We start from the raw sequence: 22,518 nt of genomic DNA, 5'->3' as shown, positions 1-22,518 counted from the left end.
AATACTGTTTAAAGAGGTGATTCCCACAAGAGAAGGAAAAAAAAAAAAGCATAGGGTAAAATGCTCTCGTTATACCAAATTTTGATACACTGCCCAGAGGAAGAATTTCTCCCTGTGCAGAGTTCTTCACTGTGGCTGCTATATTTGCCTCTGCTGCTGCATAGTTTTTAGCTGTTTGGGAAACTGTGACAAAGCTTTTAGTCTCTCATCTGCATTCCTGTCTGGAAAAGCTCAGGACCATTCCACTGGGGTGGAGAAGCTGAGAGTGACAGGAAGTGTAATGTCTGAATACAGCTGTTTTTAGTCCTGAAAGCAGTACATGCAGTTCTTGCACATTTTATAGCTGCTTTTTAATAATTTTTAAATGCCTGTTGGATGAGGTTTGAGTGTTAGGGAACAATTGCCTAACTTCCCAGCCCTCAGTTTTGGGGAAAAAGGGAAAGAAGTAAATGCTTTGGTGCTAAGGTGCTTGCTGCCATTGAAAATTCTTCTGTTTACCACAAAACTAAGTCTAAGTTGTCTCTGGGTCAATACAAACTTCAGAGCATCACTGTTACCCTGAAGTACTTGGCCACTACAATAAGCACCATGTATTTGCTTGTTACTGTCCCTTCCACAATTCTACTTCTTCCTTCAGACAGACAAGAACCAGACAATGCTTGCACAAGCAGCATAGCAGTTGGAGCTGCAGTTTCTGGCAGAATATCAGTTCAGTCATGCCAGCCTCTAAAAGCAATACATGCAAGGAGAAGAAAAAGGGCAATAACAAAAATATCATTGCAACCATTTGGTTTTGTATCATCTCCATATTGAGACTTGTCACTGTTTAAACCAAAAATAGGTTTTAAAACTAGGTTGAGAAGGGTTATAAAACTCTGACTCGTTTTGGAATTGCACAGAGTTTTCCTAATTTTTGGATGCATTTCTGCTTTAGAACCTTTTTCTCCTTTTTCCATTAGAGGAGTATCATTAGACTGCAAACACTGAGCTGGCTGCAGAGAATAAGAGTCAAGGACTTGAACTTCTTCACGCATTGCAGTATTAAAGAAATAGCCAGCTAGTTTGTAATGTCGACCTGCTGTGAATTATGGGTACTGAAGTCTCTTCATCTTGGGAAAAGTCCCTTCAGATTCTGAATTTAAGCTCTGTGGAGTAGATTGGAGATAAAAGACTAACAAGTTCTCTCTTCCTTTTTCTCTCAGGGCTGTCAACGAATTGTGGAAGACTGGCAAAGAATATTGATGGTCCGATCTCTTGTTGTGAATCCTCATGAGGACATGAGAACTTGGCTCAAGTATGCCAGCTTGTGTGGCAAGAGTGGGAGACTGGTGAGCATTATCAAGCTCTACCCTCTATAGATGGTTTTTAGATGATTGGCTTTGTTATGCTGCTTCAACCTTGGGCAGTGAAAGTATTTGGAAATGCTCGAGTGGGATGGGCTCTCCCCTGAGAAGGACACTGGTCAGAAATTGTTGTAACCAGTGTAGAGTTCATGCTTCTAGCCAAGTTTCTTTTTGTGGGGCTAGTTGTGGGACCTGAGAGCCTCAGAGCCAATTTTTTGTTACATTCTACACCTGGAAGTTCTTGTGCGGCACTGGTAATTATTAATAACAGCTCTCTCTGCTAAAGTACTCTGTCAAATCTAGAATGTGATGTTGTTATTGTTGAACATTACAATCCTATTTCAACATTTACCACAAGATTTATTACCAAAAATAATTGAAACAGAGACTTCACACTCTCTGCTGGCTTCTGAAATGGGAATCTAACGCTCTCATTCCAATGAAGACATATGGTTTATCATGTGGTTTTCTTATGAGTCCAGGGAGTGGTAATAAGGCTGCTATGTCTGTGTTTTATCTGGAGGGTCAGAGGTGTTTTTTCATAGCCGGCAATTCTGCAGCCAGTATGAAACGGGGATAAGAATGAGCTTGTTTTAACCTGCTTTTTCTCTTTGCAACTTTCTCCAGGCTTTGGCCCATAAGACACTTGTCCTGCTTTTGGGAGTAGATCCATCTCGACAGCTGGATCACCCGCTGCCAACAGTACATCCCCAAGTGACTTACGCATACATGAAACACATGTGGAAGAGCGCCCGTAAGGTACATAAGAACATAGTACTCTACGTTTCATTGCTCAGGTTTTGTGTGGTGGCATGCACGTTAGCTCTTCAAAATCCCCACAGTACAAAGTCAAGACTGAAGGTTTTCTTTTTGCTCACCTAAAATCCCTTTCCTTGTTGTTATTCAGAAGATAAACTTTTGAAATTTACCTTTACAACTCTGTAGTGACAGAGAAGGCCTGGCCCTAATTTTATTTCCTACGTGGAAAGATTATTTTTGCTAAATCAGGTACCTAAGGGATGCAGCCAAGATTAATGGTCAATAGTAGCTCTTCTGCCCTCACCAGGATTTTACTGTGTAGGCTTGGTACTTGACTTTTTGTCCACTGTTCTGATTGCCAGGTCTCTGCACTGTACCTATGGACAGGGTTACATGCTGAAAGAGTAACGGTTTTTTATTACCAGTTTTAGAAAAATATCCTGAACGGTTTGTACCTAGTTGCTGAGCAGAACTGACTTTTATTAAGGACATTATTGAGAATTTCTAACTGAAAGACAGCTGAAAAGTACATAGGGTTTTGTCATGGGAACGATTTGGCTCCAAAGAGCCTAGGGTGAATGTTTTTGACATTGCAACACAGGGAGAATTTACATAATCAAATCCAATAAGCTCCAGACTGGATAACTTATCTTTTTTTTAATATACATTAAAGCCTCCATTTATTCTCATATTCTGCCACATCTTTTTTATTTTTCCTGTCTTTGGGATTGCCAGCACTGGAGCAGAGCCATTGCTATGGGAACGTTGCCATGACCTAACTATTCTTTATTTGAATTTAAAAAACAGAAGGAGCTGCTGCTGAGGCCCTGTTCTATTGGCTTTGTAAAACGGTGTAACGGTCTCTTACTTTCTTCAGTAAATGATCCAAGATACGGGTCTTCTCTACCTGCCTCTTTGAAAGTGGACTTTTCTATGTTTGACCTGTGATAAAGAAATAGAAAAGATGCAGGAAACTGGTGCAGTTTTAGAAAGCAGAATGAAAGGTGACACAAAGATTAAGGGGATGGGGGAAGAGAATGTATCTAAAATAAACTGATGCAAGAATATGTGGAGCCTGTGAAGACAGGAAAAGATTAGAAAAGCAGCAAAGATGAGAAGGAGGAACAGATGTGCTTAGAATCACCTCCTCTTGCTCGTTGAATGCTTTCCTATTTAAATACAGTACATAAGCTCTGTGCCTAGGAACTTCTGTTTTTCTTCTTTCTAACACATTAAAACTGGGTGGTGTTTACAGTGCTGAGGGAGAAGTACTTTACCCAAGGCAGCACTAATCCTAGACCTGCATGCAAGTCTCAACCCTTTCTCTGAGCACTCTTCTGCTGGAAGGGCTGACTCAATGATTCAGTCCTTTGTGGCACTTGGAAAATAGATGCTTATTTTTGAAATTCATGGTTAAAAGTGCAGCTCTGTGGCAGAAGAAGCTGTTGGGGTATGATAGAGTTTGCAGTCTGAAGTGAGACTTAAGTGTTTGTTTATACCAAACACTGAAGGTGTTTAGGGAATTTTCCTGGTACCAGGAGCATCGCATGGTTGGGTGTATCCTTATTTCCTGTTTGAGTGACTATCATCAGCTAAATAATACTTAGTTATACACAGTTATACCTAGTGATGTCTGTAAACCAGAGTTTTCTATAGCTGTGTGTTCACTTGATTTGGTATCCTAAGTAATAAGCTACTGAGGTAGGCTGGTATGGTAGGAAATGACCTTTTTCTATAGCTGAGGAGTTCAAGGTTGCCTGGTTGACCTAAAATGTTTTCCTTACCACCATTTTGGTACTTGCGAGATCCAGCAGGAAAAAAAATGGCAGCTATGTGGAAACCAGCCACATAGCACTTGCAGAGCTGCACAACAATCTTTTCTTAAACAACAGATAAAAAGATGAATAAGTAAACCCTATTGCATTTCTTCTAACAAGGACCTTTGCCAGCAGCTGCATGCTTCAGACATACCATAATAAGACTGCATACAAACTTAGGAATTCAATTGTTAAATAAACTTATAGCTTTCAGTCTTAAGTGCTCTGCTGGTCAGTTTATGGTGATCAGTTTTCAGTATTAATGGACGCTGAAGAGCAGATTGTTGGGTGTGTCTAAATATGAGAGTGGCAAATAATTCTTCAGCAATATCTTTTTGCCTAGTTTTGACAAATGTCTGGCATAACAGCATAACTATTTATAAGATTGTTATTTCGTCCCTGCCTCCTTCTAACCAAGTATCTGGGTTACAAGCTGTGGAATACCCTCCATTAATGTTAATAGTGCGATACTTTGTTTTATTTCACCCTGGGCTAATACCCTTTTTCCTGACGATTGACTTGTGCATGCTGACATTTGAATGGGATAGATGAGGCATTTCTGCTCAGGTGATTCTTGTCTCACTCTGAAGTAGCTCATTCCTGTAAATGGAACAGAAGTAAATTGGACTCTTAATAGCATATTTTGCAGTTTCTGACCTGCAATGACCTTGCAGATTGCAAGAGCTTTACTCTAATTGTTTCCAGTGAAGTGTGCATACTTCTCTTCTTAAATCTTTAATTTTGGGTTTTCTTACCCCATAATTCTTACCAAGGAATTTCAAAAAGAGTCTTCCCTCAAAACTTGGTAGTGCAAGTTGCTTTAGCACTACTGCCTTATGTAATCTGCTGGCAAAGGAGCAATGTACATTTGTACTTCTTAACCTTAGGAGAAATCTAGACTTTAATTTACTGAAACAACTCAAAGTTTATGTTTCATGATGTGTACTGTAAGCCTAGCCAAAACTGAGGGGTTAGGAGGGCAGATCAGGAAGCTGCAAGTTTTCCTTCAGGCATTATTTTCTCAAAATGTTATTTTTTTTCAGGCCATAGCATATTATAGACAGGCTTCTCTGGATTTGTGATCCTGTCTATTATGGTAGTGACCTGGTCAGATACAGTTTGTAAGCTATGGACATTTGCTTGATTGTTGGAATTGCCTGACTGTCTTCAATGTGTATGCTCGATTGCAAATGAAACATCTCTCTCTCATTACTAGAATCTCACTCTGCATGAGCAGTAACAGGACATTCTCTGCTGCTGAAGTTTTCTTTTTGTACAGATGACTTGTTGCTTTGCTAGAGTTGAGTTCTTGCACATCAAAGCACAATGTTAGCTTATATTATGGTCAGTCATGCTTTTGGCTGTATGTATGATATGAAGGTATGTGTAGCATTGGAAGGATGCAGTTATTTGTTCCTCAGTGTAGCAATTCAGTGGTCAGATTTCTGAGACATCAAGAATCTCTAGCCTCTTCATTTATTTGGTGCTACACATGTAGAGTATAAACTGATTTGAGAGGGATGTGAACGTCTAAAAAGCTTTGAAAGAAAACAAAACTGTATTTTTTGCTTTCAGTGAAAGTTTATTTCCACGTTGTCTTCCTCTCTTGTGAAGTTGTATTTAACCCCTGTGGTCCTTACTGAAACCATCATCCCATTACAGATTGATGCGTTCCAGCACATGCAGCACTTCGTGCAGACGATGCAGCAGCAGGCGCAGCACGCTATTGCAACGGAGGACCAGCAGCACAAGCAGGAGCTCCACAAGCTCATGGCACGGTCAGCACCTGGTCCTTGCACACCCTGTAGCTATACAGTGACACAGATGTCTTTCCTGAGGTTGCAGGGTCCATGTAGATGATGCATTTCAGACAAGGCCCACGCTTTGATTAAAAGGAACAGGGGATTTCTCACTTAACTGGTAGAGACCCTTTTGGTATTCCATTCCTGTCATACAATTTTCAGTAAATGTTATTGTGACACATTAGCATAAACAAGCTTGTATTTGTCGCTGGCGGCTGGTTGTATTTTTTCCAGCACTGTGGCTCACTGGCAGAAGGCAGAGCTCTCAGCATGGCTATTTCTTTGGCTTTCAGGAGATCCAGTCAATAGGAAAGAAACACTTCCCACATGCCTGGCACATCCGTGCTTGGCAGCGTGTGCCTTTAATACAGCAGCAGTGCTTTGGGCAATAGGTGCCCAGCATGTGGTGGTATCTTAAAATATTGTTGCATTAAAAACTTGTAATCTCTGTTTTCCTCTATGGATATGGAGGTGCCAGATCTCTTGTTTCCAATTTAAAGAAGAAATTGCATAGTGTTTACTATTGAAGGTTTGCTTTTTTTAAAGGGAGATATGCACTTAATTTGCTTTTATGAGAATGGGAATTTGATAACACCATCTTATTTTTTTCAGAGTCACTACCATAGAACACAAATTAGTAATGAGTTGCGCACAATATTTTTCTTGCACGATGCTTTCTGGAGAACTCAAAATGTAGAGAGGACAGCTGTGTAACTGTGGTATTTAAAGCCTGATGAGGGACCGAAGTATTAAGCTTTGCACAAACCTTCACAGCCCCACCCTGCTGCAGTAAAAATATGTTGTTTTTCCTTTCCTCTGGGAGGGGATGACTTAATGGGGTTCTGGCTTGGGGGAAGAGCAGTTGCTCTGTGTTTCCACTGTTTGTCTGTCACAATGTTCTCTCCAGAAGGGTAGTTCGTATGGTGATAAGTATAGCTAGCCAGCACATATGCTGTGTGCATTTTATCAATACTGATGAAGTCTTTTGACGTTACTGTTAGCTAGTTCCTACATTTTTTTATAACTGATATAAATGAGGAACACAGCTTGACCCTCACCTTTCCCCCTAAAAGTTAAGCCATTAACTAGTTAGCTCCACACTTCTAAGCAGGATGTAGCTGTTTTGAACCTTACGTGTATGCTTCCAGTCTGCAGAAGAGGCTGACTGAGTGGGTTTGCTACATGAAAAGCCTTTCAGGCTTCAGATAAGAAGTCTGCCCCTTAATCCAGCAGGCTTCGTTTTCATTCTAGGTCTGAGTCAATAATCCCTTTGCTTAACCAGGTGTTTCCTGAAACTGGGTGAGTGGCAGCTGAACCTGCAAGGCATCAATGAGAGTACCATCCCCAAAGTCTTGCAATACTACAGTGCTGCAACAGAGCACGATCGCAACTGGTACAAGGTCAGTAAGGAAAAGGTTCTAGGCACCATTGCAGAGAGATCAGTAAATCTGACCACATCCCATGCTACAGGAGAGGAAGGTGTTCATAGGAAGATCTCCTATAACTATCTGCCTTGTTACTGCGTGTAGAACTAAAAAACCAGAGAAAGCAACCCAAGGCAACAATGAGATTCTTGTTTAGAAGCTTTATCTGCCTGGTAAAACTAGGCCACAATTCAGTTTCTATTCTTGCTTTTGGGACTTTCTCTCCTGTCAGTTAACAGTAAAGGAGAAAGGATAATCTAAATGGAAAAAAATTTAACTTGTTCTCACTCAGCATACTTGAACTAGGAAAGTAGTCTTGTTGCTAATTCTCCAAAGAGCCTTTGCTTTCAGGGTTCTGAAATTTCAATTAATATTTGGTGCCAGATCTTCTCTGGTGCAGCCATCTCCTGTATTTCTTCCCGTTACACCTCTCCTAGTCCTAACACATTAATCTTCATTTTAAGGTTTGAAAAATAAAGGTGTATGTGAATGGAATGTGATTTAATTTTTGCTACAGAGCTCCTTTGCCTTAATATCCAACAGGGAGCTCCTGGCCAAGAACTCACCATGATGTTATTTAAGATAATAAGGCAGTTAAAACTACAAGGGATTAGAGGAAGCAAAGCATTGTGTTGTCTGCAGGGTATTACTTACAACTGTTGTCCACAGACTCAGAAAGGTTGGATTACTATCTCTAATAATTAGAAAGTACAGGTTGCAGAAGGGATTCATCTTCCTTCTGACGTTTGTTCTCTCTTGTTGGCAGGCCTGGCATGCCTGGGCAGTGATGAACTTTGAAGCAGTGCTTCACTACAAACATCAAAACCAGGCCAGAGACGAGAAGAAGAAACTACGTCATGCCAGTGGAGCCAGCATCACCAGCGCTAACACAGAGGGCAGCAATAGTGAGAGTGATGCCGAGAGCACAGAGAACAGTCCCATCCCATCTCCAGTGCAGAAGAAAGTCACTGAGGTACCTTCTTCTCTGTTGACATTGAGAGATTGGTACTTATTGCTTAGACGCAGGAAAATGTTACAGTGGGGAGCAAACTATTATGCATACCTGGCTTGTGGAAGCTGTCTGTGTGCATGTGTTTATATATATATGCTCATACCTTACAGCAAAAGTGAGGAAGTTCAGGTTAACTCAGTCTTAAGGGAAGAGGACTAAATGAATGCAAATGATCCTAAGTTAGCTGTGACCTAAAGCAAAGGCATGGATGACTGTCATAAGTGATACAATGTGCATTGGCAAGTTCTGCTGCTTAAGCCCTTCATGAAAGACTGAGGAATCTTTTACTTACCAGTTATGGTAGGGTTGTAGTTTTTAGGCTGCTTTGCTGTCCATGGTTTTGCCAACAAACGGAAGTATAAAAACACTTCACAGTATGTTCCCTGCCAGGCTGAAAGGCCTATATGTAGTCAAGCAAAACATAAATTCCAGGAGCAACATGTCCTGTGAGGAGTATGAGCAGAAGTCAACTATAATGTGGATTAGATCTATGCTTCCACGTGTTTCTCCCTCTTTTCCCCTTACTAAGTTTAGAATTCATGTGGACTGATGCACTTGTGTAGAACTAATGCAGCAATTTTCATTCCAAAAGGATTTATCCAAGACCCTCTTGATGTACACAGTCCCTGCTGTCCAGGGTTTCTTCCGATCCATATCTCTGTCCCGAGGAAACAACCTACAGGACACTCTAAGGTACATGATGAAGCACATAGTAAATGAAATCCAGCTGATAAGGGCACATAGTTTAAGATTAGGTAGAACCTGGTTTTGTTCTTTTTGTTATGGTTAAACTAAGTGAATGCTTCAGTCCAAGCTAATTTATGTTAGGTGAATTAGCCCTTATCCTACTCTCTCTAGGTTCTGGGAAGAAGAGTTGTAAATGGATCTGAAGGTATTTGACTGGAATGGGGTTTTTTGTTTCATTGCTAACGAATGTATTTATCTTTTTCAGAGTCCTTACTCTGTGGTTTGACTATGGTCACTGGCCTGATGTGAATGAGGCTTTGGTAGAAGGGGTCAAGGCAATTCAAATAGACACTTGGCTGCAGGTAAGGAACGCAAAGGGCTAAGACAAATCTCAGTTCTGAGGGGAGCTTGGGGATTTGTTATGTGATATCCATGATGATCCTTTGCTAAACAATCATCTGTAGGTGAGTGGTGAGAGCAGTGTGCAGTACAATTTGTAACTGATTTAACAAGCATCTTGAACGAGACATGAGAAACATTCTTGTATGCATTTCTGTATTTATCTCCAGGTTAGTGCATAAGAATGAGAGAGAATGAAAATTTTAAAATTGAAAATAACGTGGTGGTGATCAACTATGAAACACTATTGTGCTGCTCTGATGTAATTTAAACAGTCTATTTCAGGATTGCTTTATAGAATGACTCTTGTAAATAAATTAAAAAAGGCTTTACTTCTTATTTGAGTATTACATTTCAAGACACATCTTTGCACAGAACACTTGTGATCTCACTGAGCTGTTCTGCATTTCTAACACTGTTTGAAACTTTGTGTTATCCTCTGCCCATCTCAAAAATGAGCAGTGGGCCTCTCTGTCTCCTTTAGAGACTGTGAGATCTGTCGTAGAGGGCAGAACAGCTTGTGGACTAAACACATGAGATGACAGGGATGTTTACTTTACTACTAGGTTATCCCTCAGCTCATTGCAAGAATTGATACCCCTCGACCATTAGTAGGACGTCTCATTCATCAGCTCCTCACAGATATTGGGCGGTACCATCCCCAGGTAAGCTTTGGATTAGAGGAGGAATTTCCATAGACTGATAGCCAATTAAGGCATTTCTTGGGTTCCATTTCACCTAATCGACATGCCTGCACTGGAAGTCACAAGTGAGGATAGTGAGGATGGGGGCTGTTTCTGCTGCTGCTTCTTTCACCTCAGCACTGTTCACCTAAAAATGGAAAGAAAAGGTGGATGAGCCATGCAACAGGGGAGGTTCTCTCCATCTCATAGAATACTGGGTAGTGCAAATCACCTTCTTAAATCTCATTAAGTGACTACTAAGAAGCTACCTCACAGACATTTTATCTGAATTTCTTCCTACAGTGTGCAAAATCACAAAATGCTAAAAACGGTTTTCTATTCTTTCAGTTTGACAAAGGCTCTCGAGATCATTCTGCTACTCAGTGAATTAGTCTTGTAAGCTTTTCAGATTGGAAGACTTTGAATACCAAATTCCTATCACGTCTTTCCAGAAGCAAGCTTGCTTTCTCTTGTCTAGCCCTAAGGCTGCTATTTATTAATGCTTTGCTAATCTTTCAATTTATGTAGCTCTTCTGTGTGGTTCTAAAATATTATTGGTTGTCCTTTGTAGGCTTTGATCTATCCTTTGACTGTGGCCTCTAAATCTACAACCACTGCTCGCCACAACGCTGCAAATAAAATCCTCAAAAACATGTGTGAGCACAGTAACACTTTGGTGCAGCAGGCAATGATGGTGAGTACTTAGTGCACCATAAAGTGTTTTGTGTTTTAGGAATGGATGTACCGCAGATATAATAACACAAAATGACTATTCATTGTTAATTTTGTTCAAGTACAATTATTTTGGTTGTTTTTCAATTGGTAGAAGTTACAGCATTAGTATAATTTCAAGAGAATGCTTTAATTTAAAAAGGACCCAAATGTTCAAACACTGAGTTCTTGTGTCTCCTTATGAATAAATTTAGAGCAGAAATAAATGAAGAATCATTGTTCCATAAAGAGATATTTTTGCTTAATGAAAAGTAGAAAAAAACTTACCAAGCGTAGCATGGTAGCTTAATTCAGTTGCTAAAAATTTTTATGAATAAATGAAAAGTAATGCTTTTAGGCCAAGCTACACAAATATGTAAAAAATGTCAAAGACAACAAATAAGGTGACAAAAGCCCGATCTCAGCTTCTTGCAGAAAAAAGCGTAACAGAATTGTGGAAGTTCTTGTGGCTCCCTCTAGCTGCCAGCAACAAATATTTCATAATCATTAGAGAAGAAAATAGTTTTGCATTTGTAAGTTATTATACAGTCATAGTGTTTTTCTCTGAGAGTTTAATCTTTTTTTCTGTTGTAAAACAGGTGAGTGAAGAGCTAATCCGTGTAGCCATCCTATGGCATGAGATGTGGCATGAAGGGTTAGAAGAAGCATCTCGTCTATATTTTGGAGAAAGGAATGTGAAGGGAATGTTTGAGGTGCTGGAACCACTCCATGCGATGATGGAACGTGGGCCTCAGACTCTAAAAGAGACATCCTTCAATCAGGTATCAGCAACCTTCTGCATGCCCTCAGAAACAAGCAGGACGGCCACGGGCCCAGATGTGTTACAAGGACCTCTGCAATCTAACACAAAGAGTAAATCTCTTGGGACTCATTACATTAGTTGCAGACTTTATTATTGATATTTATCTTTATACCTGTATTGCTTTTGGTGGCTAAAGTACTATAGGGATCATGGTAGTACAGATTGCCCAGGAGTCTTATATCGCCTGGGTGTCTGATAGGGTCTGGAAAACACACAACTGCTCTGCAGTTAATTTTTCTACCTCTAGTCTGCTTTGCTTCAAAGTAACCACTAGCACAGATGGTAGAGGTGACCTCTCTCAAGCCAGCAAAAGGAATTAATTTGAGCTTGTGAGCCTACTGTTAAAGGGTGATCCTATCCATTCTGTTGCCTCCTATCATGAAGTCTGTTTGTGAGCAACATTATCTAATAAACTTGGTGCATGTCTTGGATCCAGGAATTTCTGGATCTTTAATTCTGATATACTATAAAAACATGAGATCAAGTATTTATAATGCAGTTTGAAAATAGGCTGTGATGCTCTTTGTAGGTATTACACCACCTGTTCCACTACAGTCTGTAGAAATGCTTTTCTTCTGTTGTTTTTCACTTCCTCCCTAGGCCTATGGCAGAGATCTAATGGAAGCTCAGGAATGGTGCAGGAAGTACATGAAATCAGGAAATGTCAAAGACCTAACTCAGGCTTGGGATCTGTATTACCATGTGTTCCGGCGTATCTCAAAGCAGCTGCCTCAGGTGGGGGGAGAGGTACAGTTCTGTTGTGGGTCTTGTAGTGCAAGTTGTCAATACCAGTCTTTGTTTCCTGTTTTCTGGTTATTCAAAACCATTCAAATTGAGTATTCCAGAAATACCTGCATATGATTTGCCGCAGGTTTGCTGCTTATTGCAGCACTTCCTGCAAGCATCTGAAGTGTTGACTGACTGAACTGTTCTAGGTCCCTCGACAGCATGAACTCTTCAGATGTTTCAGTGAGATTTAACTGAAATTCTGGGGGGTTGTATTTCTTTTGTTTTTGGTAGCTCACTTCTTTGGAACTACAGTACGTGTCACCAAAACTCTTAATGTGCCGGGACCTGGAATTGGCAGTGCCAGGAACATACGATCCCAACCAGCCCATCATACGCATTCAGTCCATTGCACCCTCCCTGCAGGTCATCACCTCCAAGCAGCGGCCCAGGAAGTTAACGTTAATGGGTAAGAGAGCAGTTTTCACTTAGCTAGTCAAGTATCTAAACAGCTGTTACTTTTTAGGTCAAACTGCATATTTACCAGGTAAAACCCTTCCAACATTTCCTTTCAGGTGAGGTATTTCTTAGTGGTCTGGTCAGTCTGACTACCTCAACATTCCAGTTCTTGGGTGCACATTTATTTGCTCTTGTCTGTTTGTTCAGCAAGAGTAAACTTTTGTGTATTAATTTTTCACAGGAAGCAATGGGCATGAGTTTGTATTCCTTCTGAAAGGTCATGAAGACCTTCGCCAAGATGAAAGAGTGATGCAGCTTTTTGGGTTGGTCAACACTCTGCTAGCAAATGATCCAACTTCTCTTCGTAAAAACCTCAGGTATGTGCTGTGGATAATCACTGAATGTGTTTATGCACAGTGACACCCTACATAGGTGCAGTTTCCGAGTAATCCTTGGCACAGTCAGCTGGTTTGTGAGGAAATGGTGAATCTTGGAACTAAGTTAATTAAAAAAAAAGAGAAAGAAAACTTGTAGGAAATGTATCCTGAGGGCATTGTTTGTTTTATTTAATTGAAGTCTTTGAGGCAACGCCTATTTCAAGATAGGCGTTGAGCATTGCCTTAAGAGCCTGAGAAGTGGGGATTTTGTCAAAGATTTTTTTATTATAGTCACTAAGTAGCTTGGTGAATAGTCACCAACTGCAATTCTGTACAGTGTCTTTCAAGAATGAACATTTCAAATGTCATGTGCAAATAATAGATCATTGTGGGTGACATAACATGTACCTTCTGAAAGCAGTCTTTCAGTGAAAACCACGTAAGCTTTGAGAACGTGTATAGATCGTCTGGCAGCAATCTGTCCAAATGGATGGTTCAGGTCTGTTTGAAAAGAAGAAGAGCAGAGCAACTACTGAAGAGATGATTTGGATCAGAATCGGATTTAATAGTAGTTGTTTCGAGCATCTCGAAATGCATTAATTCACAACATGCAACAATTTGAGCTCTGATTCTCCATTGTTCCCTGTAGCATCCAGAGATACGCTGTTATTCCACTGTCTACAAATTCAGGCTTGATTGGCTGGGTCCCCCACTGTGACACACTGCATGCGCTCATCCGAGACTACAGAGAGAAGAAAAAGATCCTGCTCAACATTGAACATCGCATCATGCTGAGGGTAAAGGGCAAAAGCTGGCAGAGTTTTTGATACATTCTTTTAGGACTCCCGTGTCTCAATGAAAAATAATGGTGCACAGCTTGTTCTTCCTTTGCCTGTTTTCTGATTGTTATTGGTACCAGTAATAAATGCAAAAATATCAGATAAGAGTTATAAAATGCTACTAAGAGGTAAAATTGGCCATACGTTTATTTGTTTCTCCTTTCCTGTTTTAGCAGCGACCACAAGTTGTTACCATCTGGTGACTAAAATGTGTTTGGAATTTTGCATGACTATGATGTGCCTTATACAAGGTGCCATGCTGCTGGCATTTACAAACATTGTGTCTAAGCAACAGGGCCAAAATTAGACAGACTGGAGAAACTGAACACTAAAAGGAAAGCGTGTGCCAACCCAGAAGACTTATTTGGATAATGGTTCATGAAACATATTTACCTTCACAGTACTGTAAATATGGTTATGGACTACTTTGTGAATGCTAAATCATTTGCTATCCCATTTAAAATGAATTCTTCACTGTTGGGTGGTCATCTCACTGTGTTTGGGAACATACTGGTCAGTCTACAAATAATTTCAATATAAACTTTATATGAAATTATTTGCTCTTATCGTATTTCTCATAGTACAACTAGGGATTACTGGAGGTGGTTTTCTTGAAGTTGCTGAGTGTCACTTCTCAATTATAGATGGCTCCAGATTATGACCACCTGACTCTGATGCAGAAAGTAGAAGTATTTGAACATGCTGTCAATAACACAGCTGGTGATGACCTTGCCAAACTGCTGTGGTTGAAAAGTCCGAGCTCAGAGGTGAGTTCAGCAGATGTAATGGCTTATGTCTGACAATTGGCATAATGTGGAATTACCTTCCCTGCAGGCTGAGTGAGAGATGGTGTTTATTCATCATAAACTCCAGATGAATCACTGCAGAATGTGTATCCACACATGTATCCCCTCACAAGGGGCCATACAAGACTCAGGTTACAGTGGCTGCCAGAGTGCAGACCAAAAGAGTCCAAAGCCCAACAGTGGAAACTGAAGCTCCATATACTTTGCGTGGGGAGAGAAAAGCAGGAGCCTCTTAATTCTCTTAATGGCTTAGACATCTGATTCAAGGCCACAGGATGGCTAAACCCCCTGAGGCTATGGAGTGTATTGAACTTAAGCATATCACTTTGTGCAAAGTGCAAGTAGTTAATGTATAAATTAAAATATGAGCTGAAACATGCAATGTGCCTGCCTGACTTTTTTCTATTTTGTCTCCACTTGTAGGTGTGGTTTGACAGAAGAACAAACTACACTCGTTCACTAGCGGTGATGTCAATGGTTGGGTACATTTTGGGCCTTGGGGACAGGTAAGTGGAATTGTAAAGGTTTCTTTTAAATAAAAGCACAGACTGTATAGGCCTATCAATTAGTTCTTTGGATCTGTTCTTACGATACCATCTTTCATTGTGGTTATTGCTGAGTTGTAACGATACCATCTTTCAGGACCTAATTGTGCTGCCGTTGTTTTCAGCACTGGAGGCATGAGATGTGGGGTTTGTGTATCTTGAGTACAAATAAGAGTTTCTTCTGTTTTGAGAGGAATACACACAGAATTACATCAAGGACCACAAAGTCTAATGTTGTCCTTTCTTTCTGCTCTCTGAATGGGAAATCTTTCTCCATCCATTCTATGAAACAGAAACGTTGTTGACTTTTGCCCCAATCTGTGTGCTTGTGTGTGCTTTATGCATATGAGAAGGCAATTTTTTTTTTTTTTTTTTTTTGCAAAGTCTGTTAGGACTGTACATGTACATCCAGCTTTTTGGGGAGGAAAGAAGCACCATGATCAAGCACGAGTTTTTGTTCCCTGAAGTAGCAAAAAGAAATCCAGGAAGTATTTATTGGCAGAGGTCTTCTAATTCTCCCTCCAGATGGGTTCAGTAACACTAATTTTGCATACTATTTTGCCTGGTGGATATTTACTCTGTGAAGCAGGAACCTCTAGTGCTATGTATGTTCACGGCAGTTGTCAGACACACATGAAGTCCCCATAAATACTCCCTAAAGCCTGCCCTAGATTTAAAACAATTGAAAGTTAATGTTGGTTTAACTACTACTTAACATGGTGCTTTTTCTGATCTGCAACGCAGACACGTTCTGGAGGGAAGTATGTACGATCCAAGTGGATTGGGCAAATAATGAAAGAAAATAAAATGAACAAATGTTTGATTTAGTATATGGCTTACTGTCAAAAGGGGACATCATAACTTCCAAAATACTTTTGAAGACAATATATTTTAGGTTTAAGGTCTTTAATGCAAAACCAGCTAAACCCTCAAATGTTTTCATAACAAAAGCTCATATTCCTGAACTTAAAGGTCTTTATAATGAAATTATAAACCTTTTGAAAATTGAATTAAATCAAAATTGGAACAACTCAGCATGAATAGCACAACTGTGGTTTTCCTAGTCTCTATTGATTCTCTTCTCTCTGGTCGTAATCCAATTTGCATTACTTCACCTGTAGCATAATTCATTACATTTTTCTATACTGAAAAAATGAGAAAACATAAAACAAGTAGAAAAATTTATCCTAACTAAAAAATAAATGTTCATATCCAAGAAATGTACTGATGGTTCTGGTCTGATAGGTTGTTTATCTTCCAAGGTGAGAAGATCTCTAACTCCTGAGAGGTAATTACAAAACTAATGTGATAGATGCACTGTCAGGAAGCTATTCTGTTCATCCTGAGATTGAAGATCTCAGACAAGCAAGCTGTCACTGGCTGTTCTTGTTCATGAAGATAAATATCATTTCAGACTGGAGCTGCTGTGATTTACTTTGGGTTTTTATAATGGTCTGTCACCCTGTTTTTTCTCCTACTCCTTCATCAAAGACACCCCTCCAATCTGATGTTAGACAGACTGAGTGGAAAGATCCTGCATATCGACTTTGGGGACTGTTTTGAGGTAAATCTTTGTATTTGGACATTAAATTTTCTGTAATATTTCACATTTTCTGGTGGAACAGAAATGAATCTATAAGCCAGGACAAACTGACCTTGGAGTGTGATCCTGGGCAAGACCTTTGGCTCTCTTTTGGGCTTCACTTTACCTCCAGGCAAGATGAAAATAATAGATACTTTATCTCAGAGGCACGTCTTGGGGATTAGCAGACCACTGGAACAAGCAGAGAAGTGCTAACATCACTTTTTCATAAAATGTCTGGAAGCAGTTTAAGCTGCTGATGGGCAATCTGTGTTACTTGACACTTGACACTACAAGGCACATGCTTGAGTCTTCCTCTGTTATCAAGTTAATTATCTAGGAGGAACATAAAGCTAGGACTTTATTTCCTATTTGGAATACAACCTTCAAGATTTAGCAAAAAAAACCCCAGTAATTATTAACTCTTAAATAATAAGTTAGCTATTAATTTACTAATTCTCCATCATCATATATTTAGGTTGCAATGACAAGAGAAAAGTTTCCTGAGAAGATTCCATTTAGGTTAACAAGGATGCTGACAAACGCTATGGAGGTAAGCATCCCCTCTTTAATATGAAGGGGATTGTTCCTAGGGAAAACGGCATCCATTTCTCAGTTTTTCCTGTATTTTCTGTTGTGGCTAAACCTCTCCACTCCTTAAGAACTAGAGGTTAATATTTCAGCTGCATTTTCTGTAAGTTAAAATACCTCCTGTGATCTTTACAACACATAACAGTGGAAAGCAACTTTTTAATTGATGCAAAAAAAGCCCGAAGTTCCTCCAGTTTCTTGGGCCTTCCTTACTTTCCTCATTTCAAATAGCTGTTTGCATCAACCAGACACAGCCAACGGCGTGGTACTTCCCAAAGATCACCTTAATGGCAGAAGAGACCTTAGTTTGTAATGAACATCTATCTTGTTCTCTTAATGAACAAAGCGTAGTGAATTCCAGTTCAAAGCACAAGCCACTTCCTGCTCCCTGAATGTTAGGTTGGAGTTGCATTGTGAATGAGGCAGCATGGTGGATTCTCTTCTTTCTCTTCTGAAGGTGACAGGCCTCGATGGTAATTACAGAATCACCTGTCACACAGTGATGGAAGTCCTGCGCGAACATAAGGACAGTGTCATGGCTGTGCTTGAAGCCTTTGTGTATGATCCGTTATTGAACTGGCGGCTGATGGACAGTAAGTGATTCTGATGATAAAACAATGACAGCAAGAGAGTAATCAGTCTGATTTTGTACAAGAAATATAGGAACCTGAAATCTAATGTCTGTTTGAAGACAATCTGATGAAATTGTTGGTTTGCACATGCTATTTCTGTGCACACGGGGTTTTAGGGATTGTAATGTGAGATTATCACAGTGGCTAAAACCCTTTTGCCCTTAAAGACAGACACAGAACTAAGCTACAAGCAAAATTATTTGGGTTTTGTTTTTGTATTAATTGTCACCAGGAGATTGGAAGCTCTTTTCAGGTGACAAAATCTGGAGAAGGAGAAAGGCAGTCAAATCTATATTATTTGTGGGCAAATTTGCTATGAAACACTGAAACTCCAGTTCAGACTTCTCAACTCCTTATTTTCTTGCAGCAAATACAAAGGGCAATAAGCGCTCACGAACAAGAACAGACTCCTACTCAGCTAGTCAGTCAGTAGGTGAGTAGAAAAGATGGTGTATGTCACAAGTGTTCGGAGCATTTTTTTTTAGCAGTGCACAAGACTGGGTAAATAGTTTTGGTCCTCAAAAGCAGACAGATAAACAGCTTATTATCATTAGCTTTAGGACTGAAAGTGGCAAGTTCAGTACTTCAGCTCAAAAAGCAGATGCTCCTTTACAGTTACATTAACACCCTTCTGGAGCAGATACAAACTGATATAAGCTGAAGTATAATTGATATGTGATATTTATTTACTTAGCTACCAAATATTAGTGTGCGAAACCTGGCAAGTAGTCACCTGACTGAATGTTGAGAGCTTTGCGTGGAATCTTAGCAGTTGTTTGTTACTGAACTGCAGAATAGGGACGGTATTTCATATGGAGAGCTCTACAAAGAAGCATACTTATTTGATTGTAATGTGAGGTTAATTGTATGTCATCTCAAAATATCTTTCAATTAACGCTTTTATACAAAATGTTCCTAAAAGTTGTATCAGGTCTCTCAGTATATTAACAGGGGAAGAATAGTGTTTGCTCCTGTGATATGCTTCTATGAGTAAGAGATGTGTGCTACACATGGTCACAGTCAAATACACTTTTCAAATGAGCTGATTAACAGTTGTGCTAATGTTTCCAGAAGAATATTATTTCATCTGCTTTTCAACTTCACATTTATGCTTTTATGTTTTCATGATTTTTTTCAATAGAGATGTTGGACAGTGTGGAATTGGGTGAGACAGCCCATAAGAAAACTGGGACCACAGTGCCTGAATCCATCCATTCCTTCAGTAAGTTTCATTGTTGTTTCTACACTGATGCAAAAATTTATTCTTCGATTAGAAAATTTCATCATGATGCAGATACAGTTACGTGAGATGGGACAAATACAGTTCCTTGACAGCATAAATGAGGAATATAATTACCCATGTTTTGAACTCCACACACACCCCCACCACCCCCCCAGAAAAAAAGGGTGACAGAAAATGTACTGGTATCTCGGTTGGTTTGCTCTCAAAATGGTATTGGTGGTGTTTGGGAAGGGCAGATGTAACAGCAGTACAAATGTTTTTATTGTTCAGATGAAGTCCTAATTCTCTTTCCTACTTCTTTCTTTTAGTAGGAGATGGTCTAGTGAAGCCAGAAGCTCTAAATAAGAAGGCAATTCAGATCATCAACAGGGTTCGAGATAAGCTCACTGGTGAGCATGTTTTTATGTTTATATAAGATAAACATAAAATCTGATGAGATGTATCAGCACTACTTTTAGTGTTCATATTTTCTGTTAATCCTTGAATTTAACATATTCTGATTAAGTGGATGAGGCCATTTTCCTGGTTTTGTCTAACACCTAAGTACTGGTGCCTGCATTTAGGTCTAAAGATTTGAAAAGTACAGAGGTGTTTGTAACTCAACAGACTTCATAGTGTGCATGTCTTAGCTTGTTAGTGGAAGTTGAATTTCTGCTGTCCTGGCTTTATTGTTAGCAGTATTTAGTTGCAAAATTTTATGCTCTTAAAGTTTATAAGAAACTACCACCCACGTGCCAAATAATGTGCTTGAAGGGATTAGGACCAGGATTCCAGCTACTGGAAAGCTCTCTGTTGTTGGCTTATCCATTATTTGGAGAAGATAAAAGGAAGAAACCATAATAATAGGGGAAACAGAATTCTGTGCTCTGTATGTCTTAGAGGTTCTCCATGTTTGGAAAATTTTGTATTTTATCTACTGTAAGGGAAGGATAGTTAAAAGTCGCATCAATCCTTAACTTGTCACCCAGAAGCAAGTTATGCTGTATGATTTGTGACTTCCATTGATGGTTCTTTTTGTCCTTTAATTTCAAAGGTCGAGACTTCTCTCATGATGAAACTCTTGATGTACCCACACAAGTAGAGTTGCTCATTAAGCAAGCTACTTCTCATGAGAATCTGTGCCAGTGCTACATTGGATGGTGAGTTTGTCCTTCAGCTAACCTTGCAAAATTCTTCTCTGAATAATCTGAGCAGATAAGGAAAATGTCACTTGTGTAGTCAGTTATATGTAGGAGCCTTACCACATGTTGCATCTGCTCTGGTAAGTTTTGCAAGCTGATGACAGCAACCCCATAGAGAGTCCTCTAAGTAAGTCACTATAATAGTGACAGGGATTTTAGAACATTTAAACTGCAATCAGCCTCAACATTTTAAGCATTTGCAATATGGCATGTGGTGGTCACTGATTTCAGCTACAGCAAAGAACCACATGTTCTAAAGTAAACAAAGACGACTTAGTGTCATTTTGAGAGTTAGCTAACTTTGGACTGTGCTTAAGGAAATAGATCATTTTACCATTTTTAAACATTAGTTAGCTGGACAGAAGCACGGGGATCACCTGTCAATTTTTCCTATACTAAAATGGTGCCTAGTTAGCGTGGAATCTCAGTCCTTCTGAACAATATGCAAGTCAGCATTATTGCAATATCTTTGTTTTCTTTAGGTGTCCTTTCTGGTAACAGAAGATTCCAAAGTATCCACAGCCTTTTATTCTGGAGGCTTTTGCACTCCAAACTTGCTCTTCTACAAACACAAACTGAACGTTGGACTGAAATACAGCCTTTGTCAAATATTTTGAAATGTAAATGAAAAGAGTTATTGTATATTAAAAGTTGGTTTAAGCCAATGTATAGCTGCTGTTGGAAAAACACAAGCTGTCTGAAACACAACACTTGATTTGGGTTTCCAGGACAGTGAAGACTGATTGTACCACAGATGTCTATGGTTCCGCTTGGTCTTTGGGGAACTGGTGATCCATTGAAAATAACTATATACGGGTTTTGACTTACTTTGCAATGTAACTAAGTCATTTGCAGATTAATTATTGCCCTGGTCAATCCTGTTGGTGTGGCTGCAGTGAGCTCAATGCATTTGTGCAGGAGGCTTCATTTACGTTTGGGGGTGAGCTGGATAACTGGAAAGAAAGAAAAGAGAAGCAGAATTTTACCATTGTTTCATCCTGTTATCTTGTTTTCAAACTTGATTCTTGCCCCAAAATTGGAAACTGTATATCTGCTCATTACACTAGCGTGGGAGTCATGTTTCAGACTGATCCTGATGTAGAGCAGATCCAAGAATTGAAGACCTTGAGCTGAGCAAAGTCAGGTGCCTCTAGGCAGATTGATCGGTGGCAAACTGGATGCAGGGTACAAATGAAATACCACTTGGGAGCTTCCCGCAGTGTCTGGATTAAAAAGCAGTATGGGGAAATAACTAGGGAAAGTTAGTACTTGCCATGGGAGACAGACGTGGGGAGAACTGGTCATAACTTGAAACAGAAAATAATGGTTATTAAACATGAGGGTGAAGATAAAAGTTATGATTTATGAATTAAACATATTAAAAATAATGCACAAAATACAACAGAGTAGCCATGTTTAGATGCCATGTTGTATTTGAATATTTTTGTGCCAATAAATTACACCAAAATGTAAACATTTTGACAGTGGTGGTGTTTATTTCTAAGTACTTCTTAGGGAAGAGACAGGGAAGCAGATTAAGGTTTTGTTGTTTGGTTGTCTGGGGGGTTTTTTTTTAAGTTTCTTGTTGACCTGGATTTGACTTGTCTTTTTCTGCATCAGTTCAGGTGGTTGGCTATATTTCCTTTTTGAGAGCAGCTGGAGGCAAAATTATCAAGAATGATGTCTGTCACTTGTATGGTCAAGTATCTTGTATACAACACTTATATTTTAGTTTCCAGCCAATGCGATGTCATCTGTGGGGTAAGAACATCAGCCTTCTTGGTCTCAGGGTGACAGCCACAGCTTGAGGGACAGCGTGGGGTGCGTCTCTGTCCCAGCCAGGGTTCCACACCCCAAAAATGGGAAAGGGGGAGGTGGCAGTCAGGGGCTTTGGGCAGTTGATGCCCCTGGCCCCTTTCCAGGCGCAGGTGTGGCTGTCGTGGGAACTGCTCTGTGGGCAGTGGGTGCTTGTGGGGAAGAGGGCCGGGGGTCTCGCCCCTTTTAAGCCCTGCGGGGTGTCCCTCAGCGCCCCCCCCCCCCCCGCCTCGGGGTCCCCCTTTCTTCCCACCCAGGGGCC

General features: G+C 40.0%; 1 protein-coding gene across 6 annotated transcripts in view; it reads left to right on the top strand.

Moving 5' to 3' along the window:
• Window positions 1-21,915, top strand: part of MTOR (mechanistic target of rapamycin kinase) — a 66,760-nt gene extending 44,845 nt beyond the window's left edge. For 4 of the 6 annotated variants that reach the window (XM_074847820.1, XM_074847818.1, XM_074847817.1 and 1 more), the window contains 24 exons: window positions 1,203-1,328; window positions 1,971-2,102; window positions 5,582-5,697; window positions 7,004-7,121; window positions 7,912-8,118; window positions 8,750-8,850; window positions 9,110-9,206; window positions 9,810-9,908; window positions 10,498-10,620; window positions 11,237-11,419; window positions 12,061-12,195; window positions 12,481-12,655; window positions 12,887-13,022; window positions 13,672-13,819; window positions 14,506-14,628; window positions 15,091-15,173; window positions 16,704-16,776; window positions 17,273-17,347; window positions 17,843-17,978; window positions 18,385-18,450; window positions 19,159-19,239; window positions 19,569-19,649; window positions 20,294-20,399; window positions 20,924-21,915. In XM_074847820.1, the coding sequence (XP_074703921.1) occupies window positions 1,203-1,328; window positions 1,971-2,102; window positions 5,582-5,697; window positions 7,004-7,121; window positions 7,912-8,118; window positions 8,750-8,850; window positions 9,110-9,206; window positions 9,810-9,908; window positions 10,498-10,620; window positions 11,237-11,419; window positions 12,061-12,195; window positions 12,481-12,655; window positions 12,887-13,022; window positions 13,672-13,819; window positions 14,506-14,628; window positions 15,091-15,173; window positions 16,704-16,776; window positions 17,273-17,347; window positions 17,843-17,978; window positions 18,385-18,450; window positions 19,159-19,239; window positions 19,569-19,649; window positions 20,294-20,399; window positions 20,924-20,939 (2,736 nt within the window). In that variant the 3' untranslated portion in view covers window positions 20,940-21,915. Of the gene's footprint in view, window positions 1-1,202; window positions 1,329-1,970; window positions 2,103-5,581; window positions 5,698-7,003; window positions 7,122-7,911; window positions 8,119-8,749; window positions 8,851-9,109; window positions 9,207-9,809; window positions 9,909-10,497; window positions 10,621-11,236; window positions 11,420-12,060; window positions 12,196-12,480; window positions 12,656-12,886; window positions 13,023-13,671; window positions 13,820-14,505; window positions 14,629-15,090; window positions 15,174-16,626; window positions 16,777-17,272; window positions 17,348-17,842; window positions 17,979-18,384; window positions 18,451-19,158; window positions 19,240-19,568; window positions 19,650-20,293; window positions 20,400-20,923 lie in introns of those variants that run through there. The other 2 variants (XM_074847816.1, XM_074847821.1) reach the window with 2 other exon arrangements.
• Window positions 21,916-22,518: the final 603 nt, after the last annotated feature.

This window comes from Strix aluco, chromosome 22, assembly GCF_031877795.1.
Source record: "Strix aluco isolate bStrAlu1 chromosome 22, bStrAlu1.hap1, whole genome shotgun sequence".
Classification (NCBI taxonomy): domain Eukaryota; kingdom Metazoa; phylum Chordata; class Aves; order Strigiformes; family Strigidae; genus Strix; species Strix aluco.
Note: the sequence above shows the minus strand (reverse complement) of the source record. Positions and strands in the feature narration are given on the sequence as shown.